Source organism: Morchella sextelata (assembly GCF_020137385.1).
Source record: "Morchella sextelata strain SCLS chromosome Unknown scls_25, whole genome shotgun sequence".
Lineage (NCBI taxonomy): Eukaryota > Fungi > Ascomycota > Pezizomycetes > Pezizales > Morchellaceae > Morchella > Morchella sextelata.
Genome location: NW_025408640.1, coordinates 604,942 through 626,144, shown reverse-complemented (window position 1 = coordinate 626,144; position 21,203 = coordinate 604,942). Strand labels below are relative to the sequence as shown.

The window sequence follows — 21,203 nt, the reverse complement described above, 5'->3', positions numbered from 1 at the left end:
ATTGTTGCTAGATGTTCTACCTCGCCTTGCGCGAGATTTGAACTTTTAACCGACACTAAGCGTAGCAAAAGAGGTAGCAAGAGTACAAGTGACTAGTCTTTAAGAAAGGGTGCTATAACTTAAACGGCGAGCCCAATAGTTTAAATACCAGATCTGTTAGAGTCAGATCTTCTCCTACTTCTATAATTATTCACCACACCGAAAGATCCCAACAACCATTGTGCAATTAAATCTATACCTCAATGTATGTACGTTCCGTCTTTCTCATGTTTAATCATTTGCTTGAGTAAATAGTTCGCATAGAGACTTGTGTTGTTTTCTTTGTCTGGTGTTTATATCGAAAATACGCTGGTATTGTGGTTCTTGGGTATGCGCCCTGTGCTAATATGTTGTTAACACAGCGAAAATGGCCACATTCAGTCTTCTCCCTGTCGAAATCGTCAAACATATCGCGTCTTGCTTCGATGCACTAGAAGATGTCTCTGCCCTCGGACTCTCGAATACGAGTCTTTACAACATCATAAACGAATACACCGAACCCGGGGTGACTGCATATATTGCGATATGCAGTCTCGAGCTCGCCCTAATCACGACGAGCATCCGAATCCTGGGCGTCGAATCAATCAAACAAGGTCTTACCCACAAAGTCGGTAAGATCTACGCTTTGGATCGGGTCGTCGAGCAGAACAGGGTAGATATTTTCAATCTCCTCGAGCCCTTTTTCACTACCGGCAATAAGGGCATTCTGCGAGGTTTCCAATCGGTAGTCTGCTTCAACAACCGCAATTTAATTACACTCCTGGTTCCATATCTCAGCAACGAGCACGTCGTACGTGCTATCGATCACGCCTGCCTCCGGGCGACCCCGGTTCTACTGAACTTTATCCTTCATCAGGTTCCCGTCGAACCCCGGATCGAGGGGAGCAGCCGTAATGTGGAACTCGCAGTTACCTCTGGCCGAATCAACCTCCTCCGTGTCCTCATCAGCGGGGGTGCAAGGGTCAATGACCTCCTGGTAGATTGTGACGAAGGGGAAGACCGCACAGTCCTTCATTGGCTTGCTGTCTACGGGATGTTAACCAGCCAGCAGTTCGGGGCCATCCGGCCGATGGTTAAAATGTTATGCGATGCGGGTGCGGACGTGAACGCCACCGATACCGAAGGAAAGACAGCACTCCACTACCTCGCGGAGGTCGGAGCAGCAGCGGTGAAGCCGGGGCTTTTATTTAAGGACGACTTTACAAATGAGCGTATTGATTTCGTCTACGAATGCATCGTGCGGAATTTAATCGATGCCGGCGCCGACATCAACGCGCAAGACAATTCCGGGAGAACGCCGTTGCACATATCTTTCGCGAAAAAGGAGAGGATCTTTACGAGAATCGTCATCCAGCACGGAGTCAACGCCCTCATTACGGACGATGAAGGCCGGAGAGCAACTGATATTCCGGGATACACAATTCCCACCCTTAGCTTTGACTATGGAGTGCGGAAATACGAGCGGAGTCAAGAGGCAAAGTTCGGAAAGCTTTGGGCCTCTGTGCTCTGATGCACAACCATCGAAAGCGGTTTAGTCTGCGATTCTTTAAGTTACTAGTTACTAAACATTTCCCATTTTATCGATCACTGGGTTTATACTCTATGTGAACAAATTTAGCTGTAAATTGACTGATATGAAGGCAGAGCATTGGGAATTAAATGAGTTAAAATAAATGTTAGAAATATAAGGTCTCTTATAAGTTTTCTCAGGATAGCGTGCGATCAAGAGATTTTACAGTGATTTATTAAAACCTTTTGATACCGTACTGGACTGCGGGTCCTCAATGAAAATAATTATTTAAATTTCTATTTTCAATCATCTTGCATTACTTTTTGATGGTACGGACATGCATATAGTGTATTAAACCAAACGTGCCCTCAACCATTATAAGGACACTTTGTCTTAAGAAGTTTGGTTTAATGTAGCTAGTGACGTTACGAGTGATAGATCATGACCCTTACCTTCCGAACAGCATTTGGGATCTGAACAGAAACTATCCTAGAGCGGTGATACGAAATTTATTAGAAGCTTAGACCAATATACAATAGCAAGCTATCTACATACTGGCCTTGTATTAGACACATGAGATATTACTCGTCTCATCTCCGAAGCGGGTGAATGATAGTGACCACATAAATTGACGAATCGTTGCGCCGGCCTAGAAGATATGCAAGATGGCTGAGGAACTGCACTCTATCATCTTAGAAAAAGTAGCTATTTAATCGTAGGGATCTAGCTCATGTCCTCATTACGGGTAGGCGATATCACGTTCTTGGCATACGTCATGAAGTATCACTCGAACAGGCTACGTAAGCGGTGTCAATAATTAAATGAACTTATTTCTGCGAGAGATGAAGCGTTGAATTCTTTTCGAGGCCAGAGTAGGCGTCCGAGATTATAATAATTGGATGGGTCTCGACTAGTTAAAGTACGAGATCTTTTCTAATTTCTATGAAGGGTAAAGATTACGACCGGCACCCCAATAATTGATTTCTTCCCCTCAACTATTTTCTCCTCTCCATCCTTTCTAGCTCTCTGCAACAGGTTGTACGTACCTTCTACTCGATAGTGTAACTTCTCTCTGCTCATAAATAAAATCATGCATGGCCATGGCATCTACTGTTGAGGTTCATTACAACGCTCTCGAATATTTTGTTGTTATGATTCTAGTTATACTTAATGCCCGGAGGTGTACCGCGTCTCATTTTTCAAACATCGGTCACTATATATACTCACCTTAGACAAACCTAGAGTTTGGGTCTTACTGGACTATAAACGTATCGTGGACGGAGATAACACCGGGTTAGGGTTCATGCTTTCAGGATGTTCGTGACCAAAGTCTCGGGGTGAGTGATGCTCAAGTTCGATGATGGATGAGATGATCATGTATTGGTCTAGGTTACGAAGTCTCGTTTTATACAGGTCTGAAAACAAGACAGGTTTGCTTGACCCGGTTCAGCCAAGTCACCGCTGAATCGTGTCACAAGTACACAGTTACGCTTAGTCTGCACCACAACGCTCATGATCATTCAGCATCGGTTCCTCTAATGTATGGGGCGGTAATTGTGTCAAAAGTAGTAAATTATTTTACCACCGGTGGTGAAAATAATACCAGCACCTATACCTATAATGCTAATTTTTATGATGAAAGCACAGACCTTTTGGCCAAAAGGGGCCATATAATGCCAATATACATGAAAATTGTCCACCGATGGGGAAATCCCCTACCTGTGGGAAATCTTCATAAGTTTTGGCATTAATGATTGAACATTTATAATTACTTATTTAGTAGCGCAGCATAAAGACCGAAACCCACTGTTTATACCGGTGGAAATGTACTAATGTAGGATAGCATGCAGACACAATGACTAAAATTCAGTGCTTATACCATCGGTGGTAAATAATTTACTACAGTTGCTAAAATTACTGTTGACACATTTAGCGCTCCATACTAATGACCCTGTAAATGAATCAGCAAAGTTATCGGTAAAGGCATCATTGGTAAAGGTTATCGGGAAAGTCGTTTCTTGAATACATAGTAGTTTTGAGTAGGTAAATGCATCAGTAAAGTCGTAGTTAGGGGAATTGGATGACTTTACTAACGACTTTACATACCATTTTACCAGCGACTTCGTGGCATTTAGGGTCGGGGGGGATAAGCTTGGTTGGTTCTACCTGTGATCGCATCACGGATACACCAAATTGGCAACACAATCGGTCATATTGATCAAGGGGAACACCCGAAGGCCGAGAGTTACAATCACAGAACTCCCTCTACGTTCCGATTGAACAATATATTTTCTAAATTTTAATTGTATTCCTCAAATGTTACAAGCCCATTAACATAGAAGAACATCTGGTGATCTTATGTACATATTTTGTTCGGTGATCAATTATCTAGAGATTCTAACCAAAACTTCATCGGAAAAAGAAACATTTTCCGGTGGAAATGGAAAAGGGTCTGGAAGTTGTAAAGTCATAGTAAAATCGTAGGTAAAAGGGATTACAGTATGTAAAGTCGTAGGTTAAAGCATCCACGGATACATTTGCGGGGAGTCGGCTGTAAATGTGCTTTTTCGTGCCCTCTTGTTCCTTTTACCATTCCATTTTTATGGGAAAAGGGATGATTGATGCATTTACCGGGCTATTAGAGTTGACTTCAACTGTGCGAGGTTAATTATTCTGCTGTGATAATTAAGTGGCTTCGAGAATTATCCCCCTAACACTGATTTTAAATCTCGGGTTTGCACATAACCATTGCAGGGGATTTTCTGTACCAAGCCTATTCAAAATATAAGGGTCCGTGAAAAATGATAGTGCACCCAAACAAATAAGATACGTGCCTAGGGTTAGGGGTTACTCGCACTTGGTGCACTTTAATAAATAGCAAGCACCCTTCTCCTCTTTTCTTTCTTCCCACCAACAAACAAATATTCATAATCTTTTTAATTTTCACATCCATTCACAACACAAAATGGACCAACAACGATCATCTTCCCCAGTCATCCACCCTGGGAATACAACCCCCCCAGCGAGGTCTATCATTATCACCGCTCACCTCAGCCTCCTATACGAGAATAGAGCCAGCTATGAGTCCAGCTACGGATGCATCTCTCGTGATGTCGAATCGGATATCAGGCACAATCGTCTCTACCCATGTGCCACCTTGCGTGACAACATTGGGGAGCTCCTCGCGAAGAAATGGCGTATTAGGGCTCTGCTGGACCAGATTAACGACGACATCGAAGTCCTTGAAGGATATCTCCGCAGTGCCATCATCACCGAAGCTGCTACTAGCGCTGCGGAGGCTGCCACCGATACTGATAATTAGAACGAATTTGGAATAGTGAAGTAGTTGGTTTTTATCTCAAACTGTTATCGTAGGTTTTTAGCTCTTCATTCCTATTCGCTGTACTAATGACTAAACAGGCTTTATGACATGTTCCCTCCCACACTTCCCCACCTCCAATACGCTCGAGCTATCGTCTTGGTCAACCTTTAAATTCTCAGTTCGAGGGACATAACTCGATTCTCCTTTTTCTTTACAGCCTTGATATCCTGATGCCTTTGTAAGCCTTTCTCCAAGTTTCCACTTGCTTATCTCCCAGGAAGGACTATAGCTAATAAAGTCTCCCGTTTTACAGGATTTACCGTAGATCTTGAGTCTAAGTTCGATGAGTGGAATAACTGGGGCTCTGATGAATCTTCGACAAACATCTTTCCCTCTGTAACAGTTCCGCTTTGTAACAAGAGAAAAATCGAGTTTAAATTTTCAAGTGATCTTTCTGTCCATAGCCCTATTTCACATGTGACCAATAAACCTTGCAAGCAAAAAATAAAATTCAATACCAAAGCGTGGGACCTGTCCTTAGCTATCCGCTTAATTAAATCTTCCCCATATATAGCTGTTCTTGTAATTGTTGCCTAAGAGCTACAGCTTTCCGTGATACGTTCTGCTTTCTCGCTCAAAAAGTCTTGCTTATATATAACCTCCGTGGCAATTTTAATTTTTCCACACAGCCCGCAGTTCCTCGTGATACAGACTAGATCGACTCCGACTCTGTAGGAAAGAAGCTAAGAAATTACGGAGTATCCAAATAGGAAGCAATCATACAGACTATTACTCCCAAATCGAGAAGACTCTACTACTACACTCAGGATATACACCTAGCCTCCCATAACAGCGGCAATCACATCTCATGCCTTCCTTGCATTCACTCGGTCAGAGTACCTTTGGCGGATGGCGTGTATAGTTCAGGTATTCCCAGTTTCAGTGCGAGGTCATGAGCGCTATACTTACATAACTCGAGTTGGGATAAAGAAGAATATATATAGACATAGAAATAATTTTTTATCATGCAGACGAATTCACGAGAAAATCTGGAAAGTGTGAAAACAGACATTTAATCTTTGAAGTAAAAGACAAAGCATAACGACCTAAGCTAATCAGCTCGGTAGAGATCGGAGCTGTTTCGAGAATGAACCGAAAAATGAAACAAATAACCCTGCAGTAACTCATGCCATGCACGATATGCTTAGTATAACCCTCCACCTAAACGTGCCCTGCATGATCACTTAAGCCTCCCTCTTCTGACGCTTCGCTCCGTTCGCTGATTCCCTCATGCTAATCGCCTCCTTAAGCTTCTTCATGTGAGCAACAACCATAGCAGCAGCCACAACCACATTTCTAGTACTGCCCTTCGGGATCTCGTCAGCCCTTGTGTCATTCATATCAAGAACTCCCATATCGGCACCCGCTGCCAACAGCTCAGGCACCATGGTAGTCTCGCCGGACCTCACAGCATGCCAAAGGACAGTGCGACCCCTCATATCGATCTGATTAATCTTCACACCGGAGCGAAGAATGATCTTGACACAGCTGATATGAGCGGCTTTGAAGCCCACGATTTCACGATCACCCGGCCCACCAACCTTCTCTGGCCCGAAGCGGGCGAGCATATGTAACGGGGTAAGGCCGCTTTCGTTCTCCTCGTTGACGTTGGCGCCCCTGGCACAGAGAAGCTGCACAGTCTCATGCAAGTCGACGGCAGAGTATTTGTGTGTGCTCTGTGGTCCTACGCTAACAGCAAAGTGGAGGAGTCTATGTTGGTTACGGTTGACGTTCGAGCATCCCTCAATCACCAAACGACGGACCTCGTTAAGATTGGAGGTCACTACATGGAGAAGGCTTTGGTCACACGCCTTTGTACGGGCAGTCGGCTCGATTAGGCGGTAGAGAGGATCAGCGATGGAAAGGATGTTGTCTGTGACGGCGCAGAGAAAGCCGTAGAGGAGCTGGTCTTCGTTCAAGTACGGGATCAGGAGGCTTAGCATCTGGGGTCTCCTCTCCGAACACATCATTTCTAAGACTGGCTCAAGGCATTCGTGCCCGAGAGTGAGGTAGGGGGAGATAAGATCAAAGATAGCCAGATCATGAGCTGCGACGACGGCCTGGAGTGCGTATACGTTCTTTACGCTGTGACAGTGCTGAAGTCCGAGAACAATGGCATATGGTCCATTCAGCCTGATCGTACGCCTAACATTCTGGATTTCGACACTCTCGATTGCCGCATAACCAGCGATACCGGTGTCGACTTGTTCAAAGAGCAAGTAATAAAAGAGGTGGCTGGTGAAAGAAAGATTCGCAATATCTTCAGGGCACTGGCAGGCCTTGGCAACCAACAAGAGTAACTCATTTGCCATGCCACTAATAATATCGAGGTTACTCATGATGACTGGAAGGCATTAGTTTTCTTTTTTTAAGGAAATATTCTCAGGTCTACGAACAAATGAGAGAGTTTTATTTCAAGAGTGCAGGAGAAACTGGTCAGATCCTGTTTATGGGTACCACTTCTCTACCGGGGGAGTGTTAGTCGAACACTCTTTGACAACAGAGTGAATCTCCCCGGTCACAGGCCATCAACAGGAAATGATAGTGGTTGTTCTGTTAAACGATGTTCAAGGAGGGAAATAAATGCTCACACGTTTACTCAAGGAACCACGAAAATTGAACTGCAAAAAAGTAACAAGTTGCCGAAATCTTCAAGTGCTATAACATGAAGGCACATTAATATCCTATCACCAATAAAGAAACAACATGTCAAGGATGGAGACAGCTAAAGGCATACCGATGGGGGAAAAGACAGAAAAAAGATACTTGTTACTGTGCAATTTGGGTAAAGATGTGTGTTGCAGGATGGAAGGAAGATGTGTGGTGACAACGGTATTCCTACAGGTGGGCACTACGACCAACAAACCCGTGCCCTAATTAGCGAAGTGCAAAACCTATTTTCCCAAGCCCTTCTCTTAAAGCCACGTGGGGCAGAACTCGCCAAACCACATCGGGACTGTGGGAAGAACAGTTTACAGAACCCAGGGTACCAACATCTTACCTGAGGGAAGGTACTATCCTTCTCAACACCGGATGGTCAATTGACCATATTCAGCGAAAGGAATCATCAACGAACGCGAGAACGGATTCGAGGTCATCTCACACACCTCTTCCCTACGCCTAGACGCTGAGCTCTGCCCGATAGACTGGGGCGTAACATCTTAGACATCCTCCACCTTACCCACTTTAGTTCAAACAAAACCCCCGACCAGTACCTCTAGACACCGAGTAGAGGAACTCCACAGTGGCTTCGTTGGTTTCCTGTAACTTCCAACTTTCTTTCATATGCATCAAGCGACGGGCTGTTGATCACCGAATGGCTTCCGGTCGCAAGCCTTTAAGTGAAATCATCCGATGACAGGAATAGTGAGAATCCCGAGGTTTATCCACGTACGGAAGATTTACCTCTGGGATATTTTTATTTTCTTAGTGTCATCCCTCTCGTATTGACTGAGAACAAGATTCCAAGTATTCTTTCTAGGCCCATGCGCCGAACTGTAATTTTTGCGTAACCCCCGGCCAGTGGTCTAAGGTAAACGTATTCAACGCAGGCATAGTCACAATATTTATTATAGGACACCAGCAGAAAACATTTTAATCAAATCTCAAGGCATGGAGAACCGGGAATCTCGGGAATCTCTAGAAAGAAGCGGCATTCAGAAAGATGGAACCAGTTTAACTGGGCTATATTTGGTCGGATGGGATACAATCGCTCAACATACGCGACTCTTGCTCCAAAGTACAGTCACCTAGTTCTATATTACACCTGGCTTTCCTGGAACAAGCCTCGCTGTCTTTTTCTACGTACATTATGGACAGGTTACCTCTTGTCCAACACCTGGTACCAACCCTTCTCCCCATAGACTGCACCTTACGAAACCGATTGCCATCCCCAGTCCAGAGCGGATTCGGAGAGCATCTGTTCCGTGAGCTCGGAGGAGCCTGGGTTTGAGATAAACCTGAAATATAATGTTCCTCTCATCAAGCGCTGTTGATTATCTCGGCCGGAAGAAATGATCTTTGGCATTCTCTGGCAGTCGGGCGTTTTCTTTCTTTCTTCCTCTTTTTTTCAAATTTTTTTTCTTCTTCTAATTTTCAGTTCGGGCCCGGGATGGGTTCCTCTAACTCAATCGTTCATTTCCTAGCTGGTACCGAGTCTTTTTTTTCTGTTTAGCTTGTTAATAGTATGCAGCCTTTCAGTATAACGATATCGCACAAAGACCCCAGAACCTCCCAGCAACCTTCCCCGCCTCTCGCTCGTACGGAATTCCTCGGGTACCGAAATCACCACCACATTTTTTCTATTCTCACATATTCAAGCACCGCGGTAATGAAGCTAAACGTGTCGTAGTTGAAATAGCTATAATTATAATCGAGGGGGGAGGGATAGATATGTGATTATGGTAGGGGGTTGTCTCTGCAGCTGACGAGCGTAGCTAGTACAGCGGTAGGTAATAAGTGATGGAACGGACTGAAACACAGTGACACCTGTTTTGGGCGAAACGCCACCAACATATGGTGTTTTCAGGAATAACTGCACCTCTGACCGTTCCATCACTTATTACCTGTCGCTGTACAGCCGACAAAAATTAGATTGGAGGAAAGGTTCATATTGCGATCACCGGCATGGAATATTATTTAATTACCACTCTCCGGTTATCCAAACCGACCGCGACTTGTCTTGGATGAAAACCTCGCAGTTGGTAACGTGGCCAAGTTTGACATCTCCTTGCTGTTCTGGTGGAAGGGAGTCACTAACCGAATCAGGCATAGTAGGTACCCGAGTGAGAACCTATGACGGGTTGCTGTGGCAAAGTGAACCCTGGCATGCAAGGATCATCTACAGGGATAAGCCTGAGGATAATCTAACGTCAAAGAGCGAAATCTAATAATTGTGGGAATTCTTTTGATTGCGGATATGTGAACGGTATTTCTTCTTGAATCTGACAGTGAAACCTAAGCCAGGCCTATCTGTAATTTTCTATAAAGTTTCCGCTAATAATTTATATTCATGGAGCCGCTAAAGTCAATAGAAATGGAGTTAGATAAATATTCACATTAGAGCGTATTTGCCAACTGTCAATTTCAACTATTGACACTTCAAACTTGACAGTTTCGGGAGGCAAAATTGACAGTTCCCCGCAGTGGCCAAAATCGATCTGGTTAACGGTATGACAGAATAAACCCCGAAAACCAGACAACCCATCACGCTACCTGTGAAGTACGCTGTTGGAACTGAAAATTCATACCCATGATACTAGCTTCGGTAGTAACAAAACTGGGTACTTATGATCCTCCTGGTATATCTCACAGCACCCCGCCCCACCGAAATTCAAAATTAACAGCCCCGGTTGCCACTTCAGAGCCCTACAATTTGTAAATTCTTGAAATTGACGGTTGGCAAATACGCTCTATTGCGATGCCCGGCATCGAACAAAATCTCATTCCTCCTTTTGACCAGCTAAAACACCGCGTATTATCTTTGGTGGAAACCTGTGGGTGGAACATGGGTAACCGTAGTATCCCTTTGCTCATCGTGCAGTTGACATGTTGGTTCTGGGTGGGAACCGCTAACCGGCACAGGCATAGCACCACATATCCGAGTGAGGATCTATGACGGGTTGCCCTGCCGAAACCAACCCTGTCATGCAAAGCGCAACCCTGCATCGTCGACAGGGATAAGGCGGAGGTTAATCTAACGTCCAAGAGACAAATATAATAATTGTGGGAATATTTTTGATCGCGGATATGTGAACGATTTTTTTGTGGCATTCGGAAGCTGAGTGCAACTCAGGCCCAGCGATAATTTTTCTATGTGATTCTTCTAGATATTTTTATTGATGGAGCCTCTGCTCTGTGCAATCTCATCCATTACGAGAGGAGCCCAGGCTACCGAAACTATGATGTCTTTTTTTAACTCTGGGCTTTGATTAGGCGTAGTGATCTTGGTCTCTCTTTCTCTCATTTTGTTCGAACCTCTTCTGTTTCAATGCATATGATTATGGAGCCTGGACATGGTGAAGAGCCTTTTTACCGTTCGTGGTGCTAGCCTAAATATTTAATTCACAATGGTGGGGGCAAAATAGTTGGACGACAGGAAAGAGGGTGGTCATGATTGCAAGAGTGAAGCTTTTAAAAAAAGTAGAGATTTTTTATTCTGATCCTAGTCATTTTTCATAGCGTAATACAAATTCAGAGCAAAAAGATGACATGCCCTCTCTTGTAAGTGTACAGCAGCTTGGACGAAATGCATGGAACATCGCGGTCTCTCCACCTTTACGCTTCCTTAGACTACAACGCAGAAAATTCCATTCCCTCGTGAGACGTTAGCTATAGTCTCCATGCCTCAAGCATTGCTATCACGTCACTGAAACCACTTCATGCATTCTCCTTTCCTCCATAAACCTATTAAACGCCTCCCTCCTCTCGGTGACCAACCGCGCAGCCCACCTCACAAACTCGTCACTCTCCTGCTGAATCTCATCCGCCCTCAGCCCGTCCCCATGGATCTTCTTAAAGTTCGATCCCGCATCCAGCAACATCTCCACCATCGGCGCCTCCCCCTCCCTCACAGCATACCATAGCGCAGTCCTCCCTTGAACCCCCTCCAGATCCACCGTCGCCCCCGCCCTCAACACTGCCATCACACACCCCGCATGCGTCTCTGCCCACAACGCCCTCCCCACCGCCTCCACTTTCCGCGGCCCAAACAGCGCCAGTAGATGCAGCGGCGTGTACGAGTTCGCATCCTTCTCATCCACCGGTGCGCCGTTCTGGCACAGCAGCTCCACGGTCTCGAGGATGTCGCGCGGCGTGTATTTGCATGGGCGGGTCTTTGAGGAGATGACAAAGTGCAGGTAGTTGCTGGGGCGATAGTTGATTGGGGCGCAGCGCTCAGCGAGGAAGCGCCGAGTGGTACACAGGTTTTTAGCAATAGCGTGGTGGAACATTTTCTGGCACACCGAACGCGCGTCGCCGGGGCGCATGGAGCTGTGGATGATGTGGGCGATGCGCAGGTCGGGCTTGTAGATGGAGCGGGTGAAGCACTCGAATTGCTGGCGGAGGCTGAGGTAGGGCGTGAGGCAGTGGGCCATGGAGGGCTGCTTGGTGTAGATGAGCATGAGGAGAAGCTCCTGGATGCTGTAGTGGCCGCGAGTGATGAACCGCGAGATCAGGAGGAAGATGCCCAGAGAGTTAGTCCGAATAATGTGGTCGAGGCCATAGCGCCGGGTGATGGTGCCCTTATGCATGAGGCCGAGGACGAGGGATGTCGGTCCTCTTGAATGCAGGGTCAACCCGATTGTCTGCACGCTGAGAGAGGCAATGGCGACATAGCCGGCAACAGCGTCGGTGACTCGGTCAGAGAGGAGGAAGCGGAGGGACCGGTTGGTCATGGCGAGAGCGGCCACATCTTCGGGGCTTGCACAGGCGTCGGCAATGGCCCAGATAACCTCGACAGGTAGGGTTTTGAACATGTCTTTGCTCATGATTTCTATGAAGATGTCAGCGGGTGTGAGAAGATTTGGGAGGACACTATCCTATACCTGTTTAAGCAAGAAGAGTAGTAACTAGACTTGGGCTGGAAAAATGGCTGTGAAGCTGATTGCGAATGTGTGTGGGGGTATGTTATGAGTTGTGATATGTTGGGACTGTCTCTTGCCTGGTTTCTCTATATGGATTACTGTGCGCCCTGAAACATGAAGGTGCGCCAAGAGTTAAACTTAGGGAGAAACGAAAGATATGGCTGCCAAATTAGAGAGTGCACTTCCAAACGAAAACCGAGGATAATTTGCTAGGCGTCTAAGAATCTGGCGATGTTGTTTTGTCATCATGGCTTAGTTCTAGATTATAACAGATTCAATTCGCCAGTGGCCCAGAATGCGCATGTGTCCTATAAAGAAAATTTCGGAAATAGTGGCTTTAGTCCATGGTCGTGATTGAGCTCCTAACGCGTATTGCACTATGGGTTTTGTGTAATTTAGTAACCCTATAATACTGCCTGCAAGGGAAGAACCTAGAATAAAATTTGAAAAGATGGATTATCTACAACCTGGGGTGACGAGCTAGGGAGGGGGACCTATTTCAAGACATACGCAATCGCTGCGCATACGCAGAAGCGGCCGCAGAAGTAAAAGCCTGTGCTTCTTTGGTTCTTGAGGCCAGGGGCAGCTAATTCCTATGGTGGAAGGTATACTGAATATTATCATCGACCACTTTCATCGAGGGTAATGACAATTTGAAATATCTATTCATGCACACAATTATCACGAATTCCGCGGTCAGCCCTCGGGGGTACGTCTGAGTGAGAGCTTGTAATTCTAGGTATAAGCGGCATATCGCGTGTTACTAGAAAACTAGTCACCAATCTCCAAGTTTCATGCGGACTGCGGAGTTGCACCGGGTGGGAATATTGTCTTCCCCATGATTTGCATTGTATACCATGAGTTTCTGCTCCTGATATAGAAGCACAAGTGGAGATAAATCTGGGAATGGAATTAATCATTCAACCAATAATTCACGCACGCATAAAGTAATAACAAAAATTTAGTTTATTTCTATAAGACAGTATAGACAGTTTTATATGATCATTCGGAAGCACCTATGTATGTATAAAAGTAATTGTTCTATGCAAATGCAATTGTTCAAACAAGACTCTAATCGGTCAATACAATTGTAGAGAAAACAGGGTTTATATTTAAGTTTATTGGCCTAGTGTTATACTTTACAATAATTCTAGATTACAAGAAAAGGAGAATATGTAATGTAATAATGAGCATGCTTAGTCGCCATGTTCAATCCACCCCTCCGACCCTATTGTAAGTTCATCTGATCTTGTTCTACCGCAAGTATTTGGAAGTCATCCTCGCCACTCATCATGCTGGCGCGAATGCCTTCATGATTCTCAAGCAGTACATTGATACCACCGTGCGCAAGAAGCAGCTCAATCATAACCGTCTCCTGCTTCTTGACAGCAAAATGGAGAGCCGTCATCCCAAGGTCGTCCTGCATATTAACATCCGCCCCCGCACGAAACAGATATCCCAATGTGCATTTGTAGGTCCACTCGACTGTCTGGGTCGTGAGCTCGTCCGGGAAAGAATAATGCTCAATGACAGCCTGTGAGCCTCCAAGGGCAAGCTCATGGAGCGGGGTCCGGCCCTGGAAGTCAACGGCGTTGACATTTGCTCCTGCGGCGGTAAGCATTCGCACCATCGGCTCGACGAACTGATCGTTTTTGTTCGACCACAGCCCGTACATTGCGAGCCAATGTAGCGCTGTGTGTCTATCCGGGGGGATGTGATCCTCGACAAAGAACGTATCGAGATTGGCTCCTCCATTGATTAGGACCTGCAGGAGATCTACCTCACCAGAAGTAACCACCCCCTCTAGAGATCCAGTACAGGCTTGTACGCGGAGGTGAGGGTACATATGGGGGAGAAGGGCTGCGGCGACTAAAGCAGTGGAGTAATTGCAGATATGTCGGAATGCCTCGACTGCCAGTTTGGCCAGCTCTGGCATCAGAACGTTGATTAATGACTAATTTTGAGCGAGACGGATTCTTTGAAAGCTCTCAGTATGCTTTCGTGCCCGCGTGTGACGAATGGCTGAAGGACTCTGTAGATGTCCGTGCGCCTTCCCCGGGCTACTGCCTCAAGAGCGTAGATGCCATTGACGTCCATCGTTAGGGCTTGAGTCATGGTATTTGCTCCTAGTTTCCGGATCGCCATGGAGATAGATCTGGGCTCGGTGCCGCAGGCCGCGACGTATGCGATGAGCTTGGGGGTAACCATGCCTTTAAGGACGCAAAACAGGTCCTGATTACAGAGGGAGAAGGTGGCAATATCTTCCTCATCTTTGAGTGAGGCCGCGATCATCCTTACTAGTTCAACTGGAAGGTTTTCGAGCTGATTTGTAAGAGGCAGTGGGCCTGAAGAAGTCAGGATAAAGTTTGTCATTGAGATTCCATACAAGCAAATATGTTAAAACAAAAGGAGGAAGTTGGAATGTATACCTTGCATGTTATCAGATGAAATAGCTTGTTCGCTGTGTAAATTTGACATCTTGGGGACAATTTAACTGATTGCTGTGTTATTTTATGTCTTTATATAACCTGTTAGCACTTGTCATAGTCATTCTAATTCGTTCCAGAGAAAATACCTAAAATCAAAGGGAGTGTCGCAGGCGGTGATACTTGGTCTTTGAGATTTTCGAGGTTTGATATTGGGGGGAACAGATGACGAGCACGCCCAACCTGAACATCCGAAGAAGGTTTGAGGGTGCTAATTGAATTTTCCAGGCCTAGGGTTTATATTCTTGCGGTATCGCAAAACTGGTGAATTGACCCACCAAGGTGTATGGGCTGCATAGTATCAGGGCCCATAACTTGTTAGGAGAAATACCAGCGCCCAAGGAGGCGCCACTTGCGCTCAGTCTAAGTCTTCATACCCCTCAATTTAAACAACGCATGGCAAAACAGTATTTTTCTCCCTCCTTTTCGAAACCGACTTCCTAACTTCAAACTGGGAAGAAATACGTACGATAGATTATTACGAAAGCAAAGTTCACAAATATAATAGGACATATATGCGTGTTAGCTACAAATATAGATGGTTTCTGTTACGATGGGCGGGCTATCAGCCACTTATTTATACTAATACACAAAGGCCCCGGAGGTGGTGAGTTGTCATAGCCTCCGGCATCTATAGATAAATTATCGAACAATTGCGCAAGACCGGAGGATCTAAATACAAAATTGCTATCATCAACCTGTCTATTTTCTTTTTATTGTTCCCTACAACCCGGGTATCTACATATTCGATAATGACAGCGGAAGCGGAGAGCGGGCTTAGTTTATATTTCTTTAAGATGATGCGGATTGACAGGAGAGATGTCGAGTAAAGATGTAAAAAACATTGTTCAAAGCCGTAAAAGACGAGCACCACGTGCGGTTACTTGCCTCACAAACAGAAATTTTCATTATAAAGTAGTAAGAACCTATGTAGGTACGAGCCCGTGTAATTTCAGGAAGTGTGTTGTTTGATCTCATCGCTGCTGGAAATGTGTCTACTTGCCATTGATCCCCAAAAAAGCTCTTTTAAATGCCAGAAATTAATCTACTACTTATACGACAATAAAAATACCATATATATAAGAGTTCAATCTCCGCTGCATGAAGCTTGGCCCGAGTGATAATCCATGATTCACTTCGTCAATAACTCCAGCGCCTAGAGTACCACATTAGAAAGAATGCAATTGCAAAAGCCAACTGTCAAAGGTAGAGAGATAGTAGGAGTGGTAGAAAACTTTCATTGAGCGGTATGGACAATGGAAGGAAAATCAAGAAAGCCACAATCTTGCCAACTGGCATTAAGGATACGCGCGTTATATTGATGATACGTTGTCAATTTGACTAGGTGATAAAAAAATGTAGATCATATTACTGGATTACGTGGCTCACTAAATCACATAGTGTCCCAGAGATGTTACAGCTAGGCTGATCCTTGTCTAGAAATCCGGAGGTACCAAGCCTTAATCCTGCGTCACGTACGGAGGTGCTAAGCCTCAATCGACGTAGGGAGGAGTGTGAAGATCGAAGTTAGTGTAGCGGTTTATTCTGTCTTGCCTTTAATGTATACATTATCCCTTGCTACTGAGATCGCAGATATGCTTTTGAAAACTGAAATCCAATAACCTCCCAGGCTGAGTATATAGAAATATGAGATTTAAGTCAGCAAGGAGCTGATGAACGATCGTTTAATGGAGATTATTTATGTAATCCCAGCTCACAGTTATGAGTTACAACCTCATTCAAAAAAAAAAAGAAGGAGAAGAAGGAGACCATCATTTCTGCCACAGTCAAAATCCAGCGTATGCTCCGAATTGAAGAGTCGAATAATTAAATATCAATACCTTGAGTGAATCCGGATAACTAGTTATATTCTACAGTAACGAATACAGAGAGGAACATGATCACAAAGCAAATTAAAGGAGCGGGACACAGTAGTTGTGCGCAGTGTATTGCTAGAGAGTACGGGGAGAATAAACAAGTCCACAAAATTCTTTTATCACGAGTGTAACTGCTAGCTAGAAAGGAAGACTTCGGGAACTCTTATCTTCTTATGGCAACGGTTTATTTCATTTGTTACTTGAACCGGCCGTTCATGTTGAATACAGAACTTAATTTAATCAATCTGTAATAAGTTACAAGACCTACTGCCAACGAAGATTGTTAATAACACCACCAATGAAATTCTAGCATACTTCTTCTGGCTTATTGACCAATTTCAAAGGACTGCGACCCATCTTGGATCGACCTTTTTCAACTGCTCCGCCTCATACTTCCACACCTGGAAGTCGATTGTATGGGGCTCGATCCTATCTCCGTTCACCTTGCTGGCCCTAACTCCATCGTTGTTAGTGATAAGGGCATTCACTCCATTGTTCAGGAGGAGCTCGATCATAACAGTCTCCCTCCTGGAGACAGCCAGATGCAAAGGTGTCATGCCGTGTTCGTCCTGGACGTTAAGATCGGCACCGGCGTCGATCAAGTACTTTATGACAAGCGCGTATACCCAATCGGGGCACTCGTTGGTAATATCGTCTTCATACTGGAGAGTTTGTGCGACCGCCCTGGAGCCGTTCATGGCGAATTCGTGAAGAGGAGTGCGCCCGTTGTAGTCAGTGGCGTTCACATCGGCCCTGGCGGAGGCAAGCATCTTAACCATTTCAAAGACAAATCCTTTGGACTCGTTTCAGGACAACACTATAACTATTTTAACAGCAGTAACAAAAAGAAACGGTAATAAGATAGAAACATATTTTATGAGATTAAAAAACACCCAAGCAAGACGAACAGTGCCATGGTGCAATTTGTCCTTCTTTTCTCATTCTTCTCTCAGATCGCGCATCGGTAAAAGTCTGTTAAAAATTGATACAAATCAATCAAAAATCTAAGAATTAGAATCTAAATGTACAGATATTGACACCTAGGTAGTTGGGCGTGGGAGGTAGGGTTCCTAACGGTTCAAACGTTCTACCATGCAAGCCGGTTTTGGTAAACTGGTCCTACTAATATTTTGGTTCTATTCTACGCTATGAGATAATTCAGCTATTAACAGATGGGTTGAGTCTTCATATGGCGGATCTCTCTTTGCCACAACATGTTGGGGTTACGAACCTCCCAACAAATCAAGTGAACCTGGAAACACACTAAAGAACGGTTCTGGTTATAGAAATGGTATATATCCCCCAAATTCCGTCCAGCTCTCAGTTGTAGGGCAACTTGGTTTGGTTTGGTATGGTATGTTATCCAGATACCACCGGTTTCAACTCTTGGAATCACTGGCGCTGGGAGGTAGCTAGAGAGTACGGGGAAAACAAAATATGTTGAAATTGTTTTATCACGAGAGTAACTAGTAGGTAGAAAGAAAGACATCAGCTAGCAGAAGCTCATGTCTTATGGCAACTGTTTATTTCATTTGTTTCTAGAACTGACCAGGCATATAAAATACAGAATTTAAAAGAACCGGTAATAGGCTACAATACTCGATGACAACAGAAATTGTAACGTGGTTAACCAAGGAAATATAACCGTCCCTTTCAAAAAAAAAACCCCTTAGAGAACCGCAATCCACCTCGGATCAAACCGCTTTAATTGCTCAGCCTCATATTTCCACACTTGGATATCTATCGCGTGAGGAGCCATCCTCTGACCATGTACCATGCTTGCCCGAACCCCCTCGTTGTTCTTGATGAGAGCGTTTACTCCATGGCGAAGGAGCACATCTATCATAACTGTCTCTCGGGTAGACATAGCTAGATGCAACGGGGTCATCCCGAGGTCGTCCTGGGTGTTTATATCCGCACCGGGGTCGATTAGGCAATTCAACGCACATCGGTAGACCCAATCAGGGCTCTCATTGGGAATCTCATCCTCGAAAGCGAGAAGACGGTTCACCATATTTGAGCCCATTAGAGAAAATTCGTGTAGTGGGGTGCGCCCTTCGGAGTCGAGTACGTTCACGTTCGCTCCAGCTGAGGTAATAATCTGCAGCATTTGGAGGAAAGGCTTGTTCTCGTTCTGCGAAAGCCCATACATCGCAAGCCAATGCAGCGCAGTACGTTTGTCCATGTAGTCATCGCCTTCGGTAAACACCATATCGATATCGGCACCCCCGTCTACCAGAACCTGGAGAATGTCGGCCTTGCCGGAGGTTACCGCCATCTCAAGAGAGAATGAGCACGCCTCAGCCCGAAGCTCGTTGGGAATGTAGGCCAGAACCTGGAGAATGTCGGCCTTACCGGAGGTTACCGCCATCTCAAGAGCGGACGAGCACGCCTCGGCCCGAAGCTCGTTCGGAATGTAGGCCAGAACTGCAGCGGAGATGGTAGCAGTCCCAAAGATACAGGCGTAAGCAAACGCATCGACTGTACGCTCGTTGAGGATTGGAAGGTAGATGTCGATAAGCTGTTGATTTTTAAACGACACTGCTCCTTTGAAAGCGGCCAGAATACTGGGGTCGCCAGGTGTAAGGAATGGTTCCAGGAGGAGCAAGAGGTCAGTGCGGTTGCTCTGTGCCAGGATATCCAGAGCGTATACATCGTGCGCAGGGTAGAAGTAGTTAATGGGGTAGATGTTGTTGGCGACAGTGCGGGTTAATCCACGAATCATTGACTCCCGTCCATGCCTCCGAATAGTCCTAAGAATCAAGTTCCTGTCAAGACTAGTTGCGGCCACGTAGGCGGTGACTTCCGGGATTTCGAAGCCCGCTGACAGGATACACTCTAACTCCCTATTGCAGAGGGAAAGAGCGGCGTTGTCCTCCGGTCCTTCGGCGGAGGCCGCGATCAACCTGATCACTTCCACCGAGAGATTGTCGAATGGGTTTTGGGGAGTGTGGGAGACTGGCGAGCTAGAGGTTAGTATGAATATTTTCAAAGAAGCGCATGGTGACTTAAGGTAAGAGAGAAAAACGCAGCTAGAGGAAGGAATCATATACCTTGGCTCATTAAAGATCCGATTGTGGAAGCCGGTTCTTCTAGGGTTGACATTTCTATCGAATATAAGTAACTTTAAATGCATATTGTTAGCAGTGTGTAGTGTTAGGTTAATATCCTTCCTGAAACTTACTGATAGATTTAACTAGGTTGACACAAATAGATATTACTTCGATAGTTGGGTATAATGTCTATAGAGTATGAGTAATAAGAAGGGAGTTATTATATTTCATCGTTAATGGCAGACCTTTAGGTACGTCCAGACCTCCATAAATAGTGCCAAACCTTCATTTGCTGGCAAATTTGAGAAGATCTTGTGACCTTCCCTCTCCAAAGAGCACCACTGCGGCGTTGATCACCTTAAAAAGCCGGGGGTAAGAGCGCAGTCATACGCGAATTCCAGTCGAAATCAACTTTTCGCAGCTCCCATCAATATATATCCCCGAACGCTGGATGCCTCTACACCTCGTATTGAGTTCACATAGTCTCCGGACTCATGTTGGCCTCAAATCAGCCCGGAGGACATATACATAGACGTCGATTATAAAATTTAACCCAGGATAGAATATTCGGTATGTTTACGCTAGCTTGAAAATATAGACGTTAATGGGTATCATAATAAGACATAGCATTAGACTTATATTTATATATACCTACAGGTGCAGATATTTCCGGGAGAGCTGGCGGTTGTCAAATATTCCCGTCTCTCACCCACCCACCCCGTCCTGACTACTTCTTTCAAACGTGTGTATCGATATGGAGAACAATGGGAGCTAGTTCTACAATGGATGCGACAAGGACCTCTTTCAACGACGAACCAAACGCGTGAAATATGTACCAGCAAGTCGCCATTTACAATTACGACAACTAAAAACTCAGATTACCGAAAAGGCGGTCAGGAGACAATGTATATATATATCTAATATGTACTGGAATACACTTCTTCTGAACTCTCTGCAATATGATTGGTCGAGAGCGACAGGGGGGTGTAGTAAGCACTACACATCAAATTCGTGTCTTTGGTGCAGTTACCCTGCCCAATTTTGTTCAGTTACCCTGCCTATTTTGAGATGGTTACCCTACCCGATTAGTGCGGTTACCCTGCCTACTCTGAGCCGTTACCCTACCTTTTTGTGCGTTACCCTACCTTTTTTGGGCGTTACCCTGCCTGCTCAGGGCCGTTACCCTGCCTATTTTCCTGCCAAGCCCAAACCCTAACCCTGACCTTACCCATGAGACCAGCCCAACCAACGGAACCCTTTATGATTAAATAAT

The 21,203-nt window shown here is 45.2% G+C and overlaps 7 protein-coding genes across 7 annotated transcripts; 2 read left to right on the top strand and 5 right to left on the bottom strand.

The window, feature by feature from the left end:
- Positions 1-406: 406 nt before the first annotated feature.
- On the top strand, positions 407-1,549 carry H6S33_008122 (uncharacterized protein; the record flags this gene model as incomplete). The annotated part of the gene is made up of 1 exon (XM_044839474.1): positions 407-1,549. One exon carries the CDS (start codon positions 407-409, stop codon positions 1,547-1,549), a length of 1,143 nt encoding a protein of 380 aa, XP_044688313.1.
- Positions 1,550-4,514: 2,965 nt separating this feature from the next.
- On the top strand, positions 4,515-4,871 carry H6S33_008121 (uncharacterized protein; the record flags this gene model as incomplete). The annotated part of the gene is made up of 1 exon (XM_044839473.1): positions 4,515-4,871. The coding sequence occupies one exon, from the start codon at positions 4,515-4,517 to the stop codon at positions 4,869-4,871; it is 357 nt and encodes a 118-aa protein (XP_044688312.1).
- A 1,244-nt stretch (positions 4,872-6,115) lies between these two features.
- H6S33_008120 (uncharacterized protein) lies at positions 6,116-7,270 on the bottom strand (the record flags this gene model as incomplete). Its single annotated transcript, XM_044839472.1, has 1 exon — positions 6,116-7,270. One exon carries the CDS (start codon positions 7,268-7,270, stop codon positions 6,116-6,118), a length of 1,155 nt encoding a protein of 384 aa, XP_044688311.1.
- A 4,020-nt stretch (positions 7,271-11,290) lies between these two features.
- Positions 11,291-12,418, bottom strand: H6S33_008119 (uncharacterized protein; the record flags this gene model as incomplete). The annotated part of the gene is made up of 1 exon (XM_044839471.1): positions 11,291-12,418. The coding sequence occupies one exon, from the start codon at positions 12,416-12,418 to the stop codon at positions 11,291-11,293; it is 1,128 nt and encodes a 375-aa protein (XP_044688310.1).
- Positions 12,419-13,742: 1,324 nt separating this feature from the next.
- H6S33_008118 (uncharacterized protein) lies at positions 13,743-14,887 on the bottom strand (the record flags this gene model as incomplete). The annotated part of the gene is made up of 2 exons (XM_044839470.1): positions 13,743-14,443; positions 14,470-14,887. 2 exons carry the CDS (start codon positions 14,885-14,887, stop codon positions 13,743-13,745), a joined length of 1,119 nt encoding a protein of 372 aa, XP_044688309.1.
- Positions 14,888-17,215: 2,328 nt separating this feature from the next.
- Positions 17,216-17,656, bottom strand: H6S33_008117 (uncharacterized protein; the record flags this gene model as incomplete). The annotated part of the gene is made up of 1 exon (XM_044839467.1): positions 17,216-17,656. The coding sequence occupies one exon, from the start codon at positions 17,654-17,656 to the stop codon at positions 17,216-17,218; it is 441 nt and encodes a 146-aa protein (XP_044688308.1).
- An 890-nt stretch (positions 17,657-18,546) lies between these two features.
- On the bottom strand, positions 18,547-19,982 carry H6S33_008116 (uncharacterized protein; the record flags this gene model as incomplete). The annotated part of the gene is made up of 3 exons (XM_044839466.1): positions 18,547-19,119; positions 19,213-19,835; positions 19,931-19,982. 3 exons carry the CDS (start codon positions 19,980-19,982, stop codon positions 18,547-18,549), a joined length of 1,248 nt encoding a protein of 415 aa, XP_044688307.1.
- Between the last annotated feature and the right edge of the window lie 1,221 nt (positions 19,983-21,203).